Source organism: Prionailurus bengalensis, chromosome C1, assembly GCF_016509475.1.
Source record: "Prionailurus bengalensis isolate Pbe53 chromosome C1, Fcat_Pben_1.1_paternal_pri, whole genome shotgun sequence".
NCBI lineage: Eukaryota > Metazoa > Chordata > Mammalia > Carnivora > Felidae > Prionailurus > Prionailurus bengalensis.
In genome coordinates, this window is record NC_057345.1 from 184,663,808 (window position 1) to 184,678,518 (window position 14,711).

Consider the following 14,711-nt stretch of genomic DNA (forward strand, 5'->3'; position numbering starts at 1 on the left):
AAATATCACAGGGACTCATGCAAAACTACTTCAGGTAGAAGGTAAACCTGTTAGAAAAATTGTGAGAGTACATTCATTGCCATTAGAATTATAGTACGAGAGGCACCTGATTTTACAAATCCTTTGTAAGATTTCCTTGCCATGGCTAGTCCAACCTAACCCTGAAGTATGATTTCAGAACTGTGTTCATTCCTAAATCCAATAATTTTCTTGGCACCTCCCTTACTTGTGGGCCTCCCGACATCTTAACTGCAGCAGCAGTGAGGAGAGTCTTAGAGGCAGTCATGGGTGTTTTCACTGCCCTCTTTCCTTTTCCCTGCAGACTATGGGAAACTACAAAGTAAGGGCGCTGCAACAAATAAATTGCAAGGAAAAAGAAACATGGAGGAGGAACATAAAGATTTAAGACTAATCCCTGTATGGGATTTATTCGGAACTTAAACAAACTGTAAAAAAAAGTTTTATAAGGCAATAAATAAAACAAAAATATATTTTGTTATATTAATTTTAGGTGCAAAAATGGTATTTTTAAAAAAAGTCTTTACATCTTAAGGGTGCCTGGGTGGCTCAGTCAGGCGAGCATCAGACTTTTGATTTTGGCTCGGGTCATGATCTCACTGTTCGTGGGATTGGGCCCCCTCCCCACAAGTCGGGCTGTATGCTGCCAGCACTCAGGCACACACGCTCATTTGCACACTCTCAAAAAAATAAATAAGCATTAAAAATAAAGTTGTTAAATTTTATTTTTTTTTAGTTTATTTTGAGAATGAGACAGCATGTGTGAGTGGGGAAGGGGCGGAGAGCGGGAGAGAGAATCTCAGGCAGGCTCCAAGCTGTCAGTGCAAAGGGGGGGGGGGGGGGGGGCACGGGGCTGGGCAGTGCTCAATCCCACAAACCAAACCGTGACATCCTGACCTGAACTGAAATCAAGAGTCAGGCGCTCAACCACCCAGGCGCCCCCAAAGTCCTTACATTTTAGAGACACACACTGAAAAATGTATGGATAAAATAATACATCTGGGATTTGCCTCAAAATAATGGGAAGGGTGGTAGAGACCAGAATACAGGTTAAACAGAAGTGGACTCATGTTTGTAACTGTTGAAGCTAGGTGATGGGTGCAACATGTGGATTCGTTTCATTGTTCTATTCCTGTATATGTTTGCAGTGTTCAATAAAAAGTTTAAAAATTTTAAGCATGTTTTTCTGAAGTTTTTCTTTTTCCTCATTTTTGGTTCTTCTCTCTGCTAGCCCCTTGAAACCAAGGCTTGTGATCCCATGAAACAGAAAAATAAAAACTCTCTCTTCATTAAAATGGAATCCTTTGCTAGATGTAAACAGATTTTTTTTTTTTTTTAGCTTTTCTATGTAATATGTTCAACCTTAAAAGTCCAACTCTTCTCCACCTTGTCATTTCTTTTCTTTTCTGGCTTTATTTATTTTGCTGATGATAATGTAAAATCTTAACAAATGTTAAGATATGAACATACATTTCAAAAATAAATTTCTTCCAATGATCTACAGAAAATAAATATTATTCAAGTGAAACTCCCCTCTTTTTGGAGGCGATTTCTGGATCTTAAGCAGGCTTTCAACTATCAACGAACAAATCCTTCCCTAAAAGATAGATATAAATTAACTGTGTATTAATGAATAAATTTGTGAGCCAGCTCACTTGGTATCTCAATTCATTTTTTTTATTATTATTTTTTTTAACGTTTATTTATTTTTGAGACAGAAAGAGACAGAGCATGAACGGGGGAGGGGCAGAGAGAGAGGGAGACACAGAATCGGAAGCAGGCTCCAGGCTCTGAGCCATCACCCCAGAGCCCGACGCGGGGCTCGAACTCACGAACCGCGAGATCGTGACCTGAGCCGAAGTCAGACGCTTAACCGACTGAGCCACCCAGGCGCCCCCTAGGGGTCTCAAGAGAGTCAACATCTAGCCCACTGTTTATAATCTAACCTAAACCCTAATTATCTAGCCTACTGTTTATAATCTAAACTAAGACCTAAATATCAAACTCAGAGATAAACCACCACTGGTCACATCTGATACAACTGTTTAACTGCTCCCCACCAATTCCCTCTACTGGTTTCCCCTTCTATGCCTTTTTTCCATGCCCCAGATTATTGCTAAATCTGGCACGTAGCACTTTCTACTGCTTGCGGTGTCTTTTTTTTTTTTTTTAATAGTTATTTATTTATCGGGAGGTGGGGGCTAGGGCATAGAGATAGGGAGAAAGAGTGAATCTGTGCTGTCAGTGGAGAGCCTGACATGGGGCTTGATCTCACAAGCTGTGAGATCATGACCTAAGCAGAAATCAAGAGTTGGATGCTTAACCAACTAAGCCACACAGGTGCCCCAGATGTGTCTTTTTATTCCTCATTTTTAATTTGGATGATTTGCAATATTCTAGTCACTGTTCATTATGTTACAGACATACAGCCTTTGGATGTTACTGACACATTAGTCTGGTCCATAAATGTTACCTATTCTCCCAAAAAGCAGAGACAAGTAGTGAGCAAGTTTTTATCACATGTGACGCCTCTAAAAGAGATCCAGAAAACACCAAGTATATTCTGTATCACAGCTTTCAGTCTTTTCCTTAAACAAACCCCAAACAAGAAAACGCATTATAGTGACAAATTATTTTACTGAACACTAGAGACATCAATCCCTAAGTGACTAATTCCTAATTAGCATTACTTATATTAACTCTTAAATGATTATACAGGAAAAAAATCTTTTCCAAAATCTTTAAGCAATTTGTTTTCATTTTTATTTTTACTAGCAACATTCATACTGGAAGTCTACAAAACCAAAACTATTCTGAACACAGAAAAATAAAAATCTCAGTAAATGAAAAGTAAGATGACCATTCTGGACATTCTGAATACAAAAATTTAGGGGGGAAAAACTCACCTCTGAGATGTCCCCCAAAAGTCCACTTAAGGGACAGTGACAAAACAAGCCAATATGTGAGATTTTAGAATAATCTACTTTCCCCTGAGAGAACAGATTGTGTTTGTTTGCCAAAGTTAATATAGGAACTGCTGGATAGCAACATTATGCACATTAATTAACTGTATACCCTTGACACAACATGCAGGAAGGTCCAAAAGATTTTATTGATTTGAACAAGTCCAGCTCTTTTTATAGAAAATGCAAGCCACCAGGATAAAAAACAATCAGGTTGCTTAAAAAGGATGTTAAGGGCTGACCCTAGTAGAAATATTCAAAAGGAATACCACAGCAAGAAAAAAAAAAAGTTACCAGTTTGGCTCAATGATGGGAGCTAATAGCTGTGTGAAAAGAACCACACAGGAAAGAACCTACTTCAGCTCGAATACAGTACCACTGAGCCCGGGTGGCCCGGGTGGCTCAGTCGGTTAAGCGTCCACCGCTTGATTTCAGTTCAGGTAATGATTTTGTGGTTCATGAGTTCAAGCCCAATGCTGGGCTCTGCGCAAGCAGTACGGGAGCCTGCTTGAGAGTCTCTCTCTCTGTCCCTCCCCTGATCAAGCTATCTCTCAAAATAAACTTTTTTTTAAAAATTTTTTTTAACATTTTATTTATTTTTGAGACAGGGAGAGACAGAGCATGAACAGGGGAGGGTCAGAGAGAGGGAGACACAGAATGTGAAACAGGCTCCAGGCTCTGAGCTGTCAGCACAGAGCCCAACGTGGGGCTTGAACTCACGGACTGCGAGATCATGACCTGAGCCGAAGTTGGCCGCTTAACCGACTGAGCCACCCAGGCGCCCCTCAAAATAAACTTTAAAAAGAAAAAAGAATACAATTTTATTTAACTCACCAAATTCAAGTAAAAAAACTGATGCAGCCATTACTTTAAAAATAAATTACAGGGGCACCTGGGTGGCTCAGTCAGTTAAGAGTCCCACTTCGGTTCCGGTCATGATCTCACAGTTCATAGATTCGAGCCCTGCGTTGGGCTCTTTGCTGACCACTCAGAGCCTGGAGCCTGCTTCAAATTCTGTGTCTCCATCTCTGCCCCTCCCCTGCTCACACTCGGCCTCTCTCAAAAATAAACATTAAAAAAATCTTTTTTAATAAACAATAAACAAATTATAAAGTACAACAAAGTAAGGTTTTTACCAGCAACATTCAGGGATAAAAAGATTAGAGCATGTATTTAAAAAAGCAACATGATGATGGACAATTCTAAAACAAGTACTCTGCACATTTTTAAAAGTTACCCCACTCAGGCTCAAAGTCAAGTTCTTCAGACAACTACTTCACTAGCCTAAGAATTGTTGCTCTTACTGTCATTCCTCACACTGCAACCAATGACTTTCCTGAAGTGCATAAGTAACTTGTTACCTGGGAGAAGGAGGAGGCACTACTGTAGTCACTGGAAAGCCACGTCAAACCTAGATCAGTGTTTAAAGCCTTCTTGAATTTGATGCTTACCTGACATTTTTTCCTTTCAGCCCAGAAAATTTCTAATATGTTACTAAGTCTTCCCACCTACCTCAGCCAAACAGATTCATCCAAACCTACTCAATCAAAGGTCAGTTTAAGTAACCGCATTCTGTGAAACTTTTAATATTTCCAGCATAATCTCTCAATAAATGTTAATATTCAGTACCCATTAGGCACTAGATACGGGGATACGAAGGTACATTTCCTATACACAACAATCTCAAAGCAGAAGAAAAAAATCTTAACCCAATATTCTAATATTTATAAAGTGCTACAGTAGCATCAAAATGAAAACAAAAACAAAAGCCCCACCAAGAATTCTGCTCCAGATTATCAGAGATGACTTATCAAGGGAAAAGAGATGCACGATAAAGAACTACGGCTGTCAAGGTAAATGTCATAAGGGAGTAAGAAACTATGTAAATATTGTATTTCCAGTAAACATTTATCATCTTCAGTGTCATACAGTGATGGAATACAGTGCTCTCATGTTACCTGAACACTCCTATACTTTCTTTACAGCATCAGTTATTTCATATTCACAGTACAGTCCCAAATAAAATGACAAAAATTTGGCCAATGAATTTCAATTCTCTGCAGATCAAAGCTTTTAACTGGGTTTCAAACAATGCAGGAAAACTGATCAGAATTTTCATTTTCCTGTCTAAAAGTATCTTATGATAAGGATACCAAAAAACAAAGCCACAAAATGCCCCAAATGAACAACCTACTCCTGAAGGAACAAGAATAGCACCATCTTTACATTTTCTAATTATTTTGCAAAAAGTATGTCTGAGTTAGTTTAAAGAAAAAGTGCCTAAAAACACTTCTGAGTTAAAACAGTGTATAAATCCTAAATACCTACCATCAATAAGAGGAATATTTAAAGTCATTGCCAATTGATTAGCATGTTTTAGAAGTTGCAGAAAGCTGGACTTCGGTTCTGGTGGGTAACAACTATTTGATGTCATTCACGTTCTGGTCCCAACCAACCTTTCCAGATCCATGGACATTTTTCCCTCCTTGAACTCTCTTTCCCTGCCACAGTCCACTACTCACACAAACTTTCATGACTCCCTGCCTCCTTACAAGATGTCTCTCAGACTCAAACGTCCTCCCCTAATTTAAAACGCACTTTTTTACACCAGGGACACGTCACCTCCTCCATGAAACAGTCCTAAGCATAAATTAATCACTCCGTTACCCAGGATCCCAGAACATGTTGCTTGTATTTCTATTTAAGCATTCAATAAAAGGATGAAAACGTACACACATCTGTTTCCCTAGTAGACTGTAAAACTTTTGACGGCCTTAGTCTTGGTTACTCCACTATACTGAGCCAGGCACTTGGAAACGACGAGTGAAATAACCGATTCTCTTGGAAGCCTCGTGTTTGATAAACACTTCAGATTTCACGTTAGAAACCAAGGACTGCAGTCCCAAATTCCCACGCCTCATCTTTTCTGAAGTGACCCTATTACCTGCCATTTCTGGATATTCCCTAAAGGACTCCAGCCTATTCTCAACATTTTCCTAGCTTTATATTCTCCATCTATCATAAAATGATCACCTACCTCGAAAGCTTTGGCCATTAAAATAAATGTGCCTTTCCCGCTTCCACCAATAATCCAGTCTCCAAAGAAAAAGACCAATATACCACAAATATTCCCAAATCACTTGGTACAAAAAAACCAAAGTATATTTGACGCCTGAAGACACACAAATTAGCCAAAGTTAAGAGTAATTGTTAGGTTAAATTCGATTTGGGGGCTGCCCAAAAAGCGGCTGCCGTATTTCAGTGCTCTCCAGACTCATTTGCACAAACGGCCAATAGTTCTGAGAGGCGAGGGAGACTTTTTGCTTTCACGCCCGTTTCCCCGATCCCTTGCCCTGGACTACTCCTTAGCGATCCGTTTAAATGCGGCCTGCTGGTCAGAAAAGCGAAGCAACTCTGAAGGAACAAGACCCAAACACGGAACAAAGCGCCTGCCGGCTGTGTTTAAGTAGGACGCCATTACGTGGGGCAGTGGCCTGCGCCGCTTGTGCGAAGAAGACGACCAGGGCCCCCAAGCGCGGGCTCGGCACCCTACAAAAGAAACCACACGACGAGACAAAGCCTAGGAAAACTGAGTCTTGGCTGGCTAGGCAGCAGAAAAGACACATAACTAGGGAAAGACGGCTTACCTTCGTGAGTCTTGGCGATCTTCGCCATTTTGTCCACTCGAACACACAGACGGAACTGGCGCTCCCAAGAACTTCCGCTCGCTGCCGCTGCCACGGAGAAAAATAGCTGGGAGATACTCTCTGCGCATGCGCCAAGCGGGAGCGCGCTCCGTTGGGTGACACGTGACAGAGTAGCCACCTAGAAGGAACAGAGAGATGCATTGTGGGGGTGGGGGAGGAGCTAATGTTGGGCCGGAGGCGGTTTTCGTGGTGACCGAGAAAATGGCCTGGCGGCCCATAATGTCTTTAAGGGAGTAAGTTTGCCCTGGAGGAAGGTGGATTACGCGAGAACAGTGTACTGTAAGAAACACTACGGATTTCATGGCTGGGAGAAACCTCAGACCTCCAATTTATTTTCTCCAAATAGACCGGAAGGTGTCTTGGTGCAAGACAAAAGCTTTCCTTAGCATCTGTCTCAGCTGTTGCAGTGGTTAGCTGTAGAAACAGTCCTATAAGCAGTCACATCCTACGTGCTGAAATTCAAGATTTTCCTTCAAAAAAAAAAAAAATTACCATCTGGGTAGGAGTTTCATTTACAACATTGTATTTCCAAGCACTGTTTACCTTACAAACAACCTAGTAAAGTAGACAAGTTGTTGCTAATCCCATTTAAGAAATAAGAGAAAAACTAGGGCGGGGGTATATATAAATTGTGCAAGGTCACACAGTTGCTAAATTACACAGCAGGAACTTTGCCTCCCTAAAAGCCTTTTAACTTTATAGGTCCTTAGAAAACCACTGATCATCAGCATTAACACTGATGAAATGCCTCTCTTAATCCTAAATGTCATTCTGAAATCAGGAACTTTTAAAAGATCAGAATATGGCTTTTTCTTTTTCTTTTTTTGACAGCTCATAAAGGTTCTATTGTTGGTATTATATTGGTTTTTCACTCTTTGTGTAAAGGGTGATTATCTTAATTTAAATCCAAGTTAGTTAACATATAGTATAATAATAATTTCAGGAACAGAATTTAGTAATTCATCACATATAACACCCAGTGCTCATCCCAACAAGTGTCCTCTTTAATGCCCCTCATCCCTTTAGCCCATCCCCCCACCCAACACCCTGCCAGCAACCCTCAGTTTGTTCTCTGTGTTTGAGTCTCTTACAGTTTGTTGACCTCTTTTTATATTATTTTTGATTCCCTTATGTTCTTCTGTTTTGTATCTTAAATTTCACATATGTGAAATGAAATGATGTATTTGTCTTTCTCTGACTTATTTCGCTTAGCATAATACACTCTAGTTCCATCCACATTGTTGCAAATGGCAAGACTTCTTTTTGATTGCGGAGTAATATTCCAGTGTGTGTGTGTGTGTATGTGTGTGTGTGTGTGTGTCCCATATCTTCTTTATTCATTCATCAGTCAATGGCTATTTGGACTTTTCCCATACTTTGGCTATTGTCGATAGTGCTGCTATAAACATTGGGGGGCATGTGCCCCTTCAAATCAGCACTCCTATATCCTTTGGAAAAACACCTAGTAGTGCAATTGCTGGTCAAAGGGTAGTTCTATTTTTAATTTTTTGAGGAACTTCCATACTGTTTTCCAGAGTGGCTGTACCAGTTTGCATTCCCATGAACAATGTAAGAGGGTTCCCCTTTCTCCACATCCTCACCAACATCTGTTGTTGCCTGAGTTGTTAATTTTATGGCTGTCTTTTTCTTTTTTTTTTTTTTTAATTTTTTTTTTTACGTTTATTCATTTTTGATAGAGACAGAGCACAAGTTGGGGAGGGGCAGAGAGAGAAGGAGACACAGAATCCGAAGCAGGCTCCAGGCTCCAAGCTGTCAGCACAGAGTCCGATGCAGGGCTCAAACCCACAAACGGTGAGATCACGGCCTGAGCCAAAGTCGGACGCTTAACTGACTGAGCCACCCAGCCACCCCTATGGCTGTCTTTTTCTATGCATCATTACACTAGCATAACTTTGAAGTGTCAATGCAAACCTTGGACTTTAGAAATGAAAAGAACATAACTTAGAAGGGAAGTTGGTACAGGAAGCAGCCTAAGAAAACAGGTAAGGATTAAGGTTAGAGCCTTCACAAAGAAAACAGTTTACCTGGCTGTGTGATAAGACTCACAACACAAATACTTAGTAGAAACTTCAGTAACAAATCAGTGAAAAAAATCAATCTGATGAGATGAAATTTTCAATTTTTAATTGTTTTAATTTAGGTTATAGTTGGGTGAAGAAGGGGATGAGAGAAAACATGTAGATTATTATACAAATTATTAATAAACTCTAGTTCTTGGATTGGTAGAGGGCCCACAGATATTACTTACATGGCTTATAACCTAAACATAGATTATACTTTTATATATACAAAATAACATGTTTTAAAATAATTAAAGGAGGGGTGCCTGGATGGCTCAGTCAGTTAAGCGTCCCACTTCAGCTTAGGTCGTGATCTTGTGGTTCGTGAGTTAGAGCCCTGCATGGGGCTCTGTGCTGATAGCTCAGAGCCTGGAGTCTGCTTCAGATTCTGTCTCCCTCTCTCTCTCTGCCCCTCTCCCGCTCATGCTCTGTCTCTCTCAAATAATGAATAATGAAATAATGAAAAGCAAAAATAATAATGAAAGGCAAAAAGAATGTGAAATAAGGAGTTACAGAAGGGTGTTATTATCCATCAAGAATCAACAATCTAAAAAACATCCATGTTGACAAAAAGAATCACAAAAACATTGCATTTCTTGGCTCTACTTTATAAAAAAAGATGAATATGTATACACAAGGAAATTACTGTCCCATAAAAATATATGCAAAGGAAATTCACTATAGTGTTAATAGTGGATGTTTATGAATGATGAAATTATGAATTATAAAAATAGTTTTTAGTATTTTCCAGATATTCTGCCAAAAACACATATTCTTTTTATAAACACACACAAGAAATGTGTTAAAGAAATGAAAAGCATCTGCAAAGTAGGTATCACATGTCCTTTGTCTTTCCAAGATAGGAGCTGCACCTGCTGGCCAGTTTGCATTATATGCGTATTTCTCTAGGTTCCTAGGTATTCGGTTACTTAAAAAAAATTTTTTTTTTAATGTTTATTATCTCTGAGACAGACAGAGCATGAGTGGGGGAGGGGCAGAGAGAGAGGGAGACAGAATCCAAAGCAGTCTCCAGGCTCTGAGCTGTCAGCACAGAACCCGACGCGGGGCTCGAACTCACAGACCATGAGATCATGACCTGAGCCTAAGTTGGATGCTCAACTGACTGAGCCACCCAGGCGCCCCAGTATTCAGTTACTTTTGTAGGGCAAAGGCATATATAGGATAGTGAGACATGAGAAAATTTGCCAAAGTATCAAGGGAGATTCCCTTCTTTTAGTCTTCTTCTAAGGACTAATTACTCTTTAATAAAACAATGACTTGGACATTCAGACAATAAGTAACAGAGATTTTTCAATAAGTACTTTTTACTTTCCGTTTTCAATATTAATACATAATACTCAGATATCACTTAAAATACATTTCCTGCCCTTTTCTGGTGAAGTTTTTTTTCCAAAAGTTAGAAAAGGGATCTAGCTTTTATGATCTAAACAACTGACAGTGATGACATCCAATTAAAAGGAAAATTGATTCCTTTTCTAAGTATTTAAACAAAATTTTAATGTTTATTTTTGAGAGAGAGAGCACACACGCATGCACATACATATGGGGTAGGGGAAAGAGGGAGAGGGAGACAGAATCCAAAGCAGGCTCCTCGCTGTCAGCACAAAGCTGAACATGGGGCTCGAACCCACAACTGTGAGATCATGACCTGAGCCAAAGTCAGTCAACCAACCGAGCCATCCAGGTGCCCCTATTCCTTTTCTTTTCAGGTAAGCTCTATACCCAATGTGGGGCTTGAACTTAAGACCCTGAGATCAAGAGTTGCATGCTTTACTGATTGAGCCAGCCATGCACCCTCATTCCTTTTCTTATCAGGAGCACTTGGAGGCTGGCTTTTCTGAGTCTCAAAAAAAATACCGCAAAGCAACAAGCATACATATTTTTTCTGGACAAAAAACAAGATGTAACAGTTTTGCAGAATGTTAAATGCTAGATGTAATTTTCTCAAATTACCTTTGGGATAAAACTGTAAAGGCCTTGAAGTTCTATGCTATAGGAAAACCACTGACAGTTGATCCAGCCCATTTTTTCTGAGGTAAAAGAAGGACTTTCATGGATAAATGGCCCACAATCTTGATGTGCAGTGTTTCCTAGAAGTCTCCTATATCAAAGGAATATCAGACTCTACCTACTCCAAGCCAAAAATCCAAAAACTTCTATCTCCCTTTCAGTTATGCCTAAAATCCCAAAACTACCGAGTCTTATTTCTGAAATTTTAATGCATTACTCAGTTAAAAAAAAGATAACCTTGAGACGATGTTCTAAATATGTCTGTCAATGTGCCTGTCATGTCTAGCTTCAACTTAACTGACCAAATTCTCTGCTCAGGGAAACAGCACTGGCTTGTTCTCCTGGAAGAGATAGGTACCTGGCCAGCTACCTAGAACCTGGCCTAGAATACAGGACATTCTACCCACAGAAAAAGAAGTTACTGGCTAGGCCAAGATTCCTTCTCTTGGAAATTTGAACTGGAAGTATGAAAGGAACTTGCTGGTTGCTATTGAAACAGAAAGAATCAAAGGAAAATGTCACCTGAATGACATAAGACTGAGGGATCATAAATTCCTGCTGCTCAAGTCCCCACAGCTACCCTAAATCCAGAACTATCTCCAGCTCCAACCTTCTAAAGGCCCATTCTTTAAATAATACTGATTTTCTTGAACTAGGGTAGATTTCTCTACCTTCCAGGCTCACTAGAATAGTAGTATTTTTAGTGTGAATTCATTAATTAGTTTATTTTTCTAGTTAAAGGTCAACTGAGAGCTCTTTTTGATTCATAATGCTGAAATATCTAGTTACAGCACATATAAATCAAGTCTGAGGAGGTGTCCCAAACAGCTAAGGGATTGTGGCACAGAAGCATTAGGTGCCTGGAATGCTGTGATGTCTTCTAATATGTGAATTTGGCTAAGCTACAGTCCCTAATTATTCAAATAAATACCAATTTATTTGCTATGAAAGCTTTTATAGATATGCTGAAAGTCCACAATAATTGACTTTAAGGAGACTGTCTTAGATAAGCTGGGTAGATCTAATTCAATCAGTTGAAAGGCCTTAACAGCAGAGCTTAGGTTTCCCTGATGCAGAAGAAAATCTACCTGTGGATAGCAACTTCAGCCTCTGCTAGAAAGTTCCAGACTGCCCTTACTGATGGTCTGCCTTCAGATTTTGGACTTGCTTAGCCAGTGTCCACAATTGCATAAACCCAATTCCCTGCAGTAAATCTCTTAATATGTATCCCCTACTGGTGTCTCTCCAGTTAAAACCTGATTGATATAAATGCCTAAGGTAAATTTTACCATTCATTCATTCAAAAAATATTTATTGAGGACCTATCAATAAATATTTAATGAGGACCTAGTCTATACCAGCCATTATTTTATTTCATTTTATTTTCATTTCATTTCATTTCATTTCATTTTTAATTACGGAGCACATTGTATCCACAAAGAGTATGTACAATTTCCCATGCAGCTGCTATTACTCAAGAATATTGTCAGTCTCTTGTGTGTTGACTCCAGTGTTCCTTGCATCAATTATAGCTCCACCAGTCATACTTGAAAATCCATGTTTTGAATTTTGTGTTAGTTATTCCCTTGCACTTCTTTATACTTTTACTACATATGTATGTAATCAAGTATACTTGTTTTTTTTTAACTTTTATGTAAATGGAATCATCCTAGTTATAGTCTTCTATAACTTGTGTGTAGCTATCACTTGTTCCTTTTTTTTTATTCCAGTATAATTAACATACAGTGTTATATTAGTCTTAGGTGCACAATACAGTGATTCAACAATCTATACATTACTCAGTGCTCATCACCATAACTGTACTCTTAATCACCTTCACCTATTTCACCCATCACCCACCCACCTTCCCTCTGGTAGCCAGTTTGTTCTCTATATTTAAGAGTCTGTTTTTTTGTCTCTTTTTTCTTTGTTGGTTTCTTAAATTACATATATGAATGAGCTCATATGGTATTTGTCTTTCTCTGATTTATTTCATTTAGCATTATACCCTTTACATCTATCCATGTTGCAAATGGCAATATTTCATTCTTTTTATGGCTCAGTAATATTCCATTGTATATATGCACCATATCTTCTTTATCCATTCATCTATTGATAAGGGATGGACATTTGGGTTGCTTCCATATCTTGGCTATTGTAAATAATGCTGCAATGAACATAGGGATGCATATATATTTTAGAATTGGTGTTTTCATATTCTTTGGGTAAATACCCAGTAATATAATTACCAGAGATTATTTTAGATGCTGGGAATACAATGTTGAACAAGACACTGTCCTCATGGAGCTTACATTATTTGAGGGACAGAGATTAAAAACTGTGTGTGTGTGTGTGTGTGTGTGTGTGTGTGTGTGTGTGTGTGTGTTTGTATAATTTCAGGTACTGCCAAACACTATGAAGAAAAAGCAGTATTAAGGGAGAGTGGGCAGGATGGAGGATAGGATGGGGGCACCTAGCTGGCTCAGTCAGTGGAACATGCTACTCTTGATCTCAGGGTCATAAGTTTGAGCCCCACACTGGGCATAGAGATTACTTAATAACAACAACAAAAAAATGTTTTTAAGGAAGAATAGGATGAACAGAAAAGGCAAGATCTCTGAGAGGATGACATTTGAATAGATATTTAAATGAAATAATGGAATGAGGATTGGGGAGAAGAGTATTCCAGACATAGTAAGTGCAAATATGCCAAGGTCGGAATGAGCTTGGGGTTTGTGTCCAGAGTGAAGTAAGGGGGAGGGAGTAAAGAATGGCATGAGATGAGATGGTACCACAGATGCCTGGCAGTATTACATTGTTGAATGAATGAATGAATGAATGAATGTTGAATGAAAATATCTTCCAAACTTTCCTGCTCTATACTGCCTCTGTTAGCTAATACAGAGACAGCAGCCACATAGTTTTTGCTACTGGATTCTTCATGATAGATGTACATAAGAGCAGAAAGCATTGTCACTAATGATTCGCCTTAGGATGACTGTTGTCACTAACTAAACTAAGAAATTGGTAGGAGGAGAGGAAGGTGGTATATGAGGACCAGAGATATAGGATTTGTGAAGGAGGGTTAGGAATTTTGGGCAGACTATGGCCCTTGGGTCAATGACAGGTGTTGTATAGTCAGCAGGTACCAGAGTCAATAAGTTGGCAACAGCAATAATAACAATAGCTACAGTACAAAGCCCACAGTTTTTGATGCCACCCAGAACTCAAAGAGACTTATTAAGCATAGTGCTTCCTTCTTAGTGGTAGGAGGTACAAGATGCAATAGTTGTCCTTTACTTTGGAGGGGATGTCCAGGCATGCCCCAGGCCACTATGTACCTAAAACAGTGGTTCTCAGATAGGAGTGATTTTGTCTTCCAGGGATACTTGGCAATGTCTAGAGACATTTTGGTTGTCACAACTCTATCCTCTTCCTAGAGGATCCTCCTTCCTATTTCCACCCCCATATCCTCTACTCTGTCACATGGCAAGTCCTCATCCGGTAAGACTGGCCCAGTGCCACCCCAGCCAGGAACCTCACCCTAGGATTGAGATATAGATTGTATGCTTTGATATTTCTGTGCCGTATTCCTGAAATACCACAGACATCTCTAAGTAATTACTTTGTGTTATCGTTGTTTCTGTGTCTATCTCCCTGAATTGGACTGTAACACCTAGAGCAACTTAAAGGGAGAGATTACTGGCATCTAGAGGTCAGGGATACTGCTCAACATCCTATGTTGCACAAGATGCTCCCCGAAACTAGAAATTTTCTGGCCTAGGATGTCAGTTGTGCCACAGTTGAGAAATCCTGCCCTAAAAATACCACCAATGGAGCAGACCCTTTCCTTTTTTTGGGTTTATCTTCCACCTTCTGGAGCATATATGTCTTTCAAGGCCTCCAAGTAT

General features: G+C 39.5%; 1 protein-coding gene across 3 annotated transcripts in view; it reads right to left on the reverse strand.

Moving 5' to 3' along the window:
* The window catches only part of SF3B1 (splicing factor 3b subunit 1), a 59,561-nt gene that overhangs the window by 33,227 nt on the left and 11,623 nt on the right, over window positions 1-14,711 (reverse strand). For all 3 annotated transcript variants that reach the window (XM_043577391.1, XM_043577393.1, XM_043577394.1), the window contains exon 2: window positions 6,629-6,806. In XM_043577391.1, coding sequence (XP_043433326.1) covers window positions 6,629-6,656 — 28 coding nt within the window. In that variant the 5' untranslated portion in view covers window positions 6,657-6,806. The remainder of the gene's footprint in view (window positions 1-6,628; window positions 6,807-14,711) is intronic.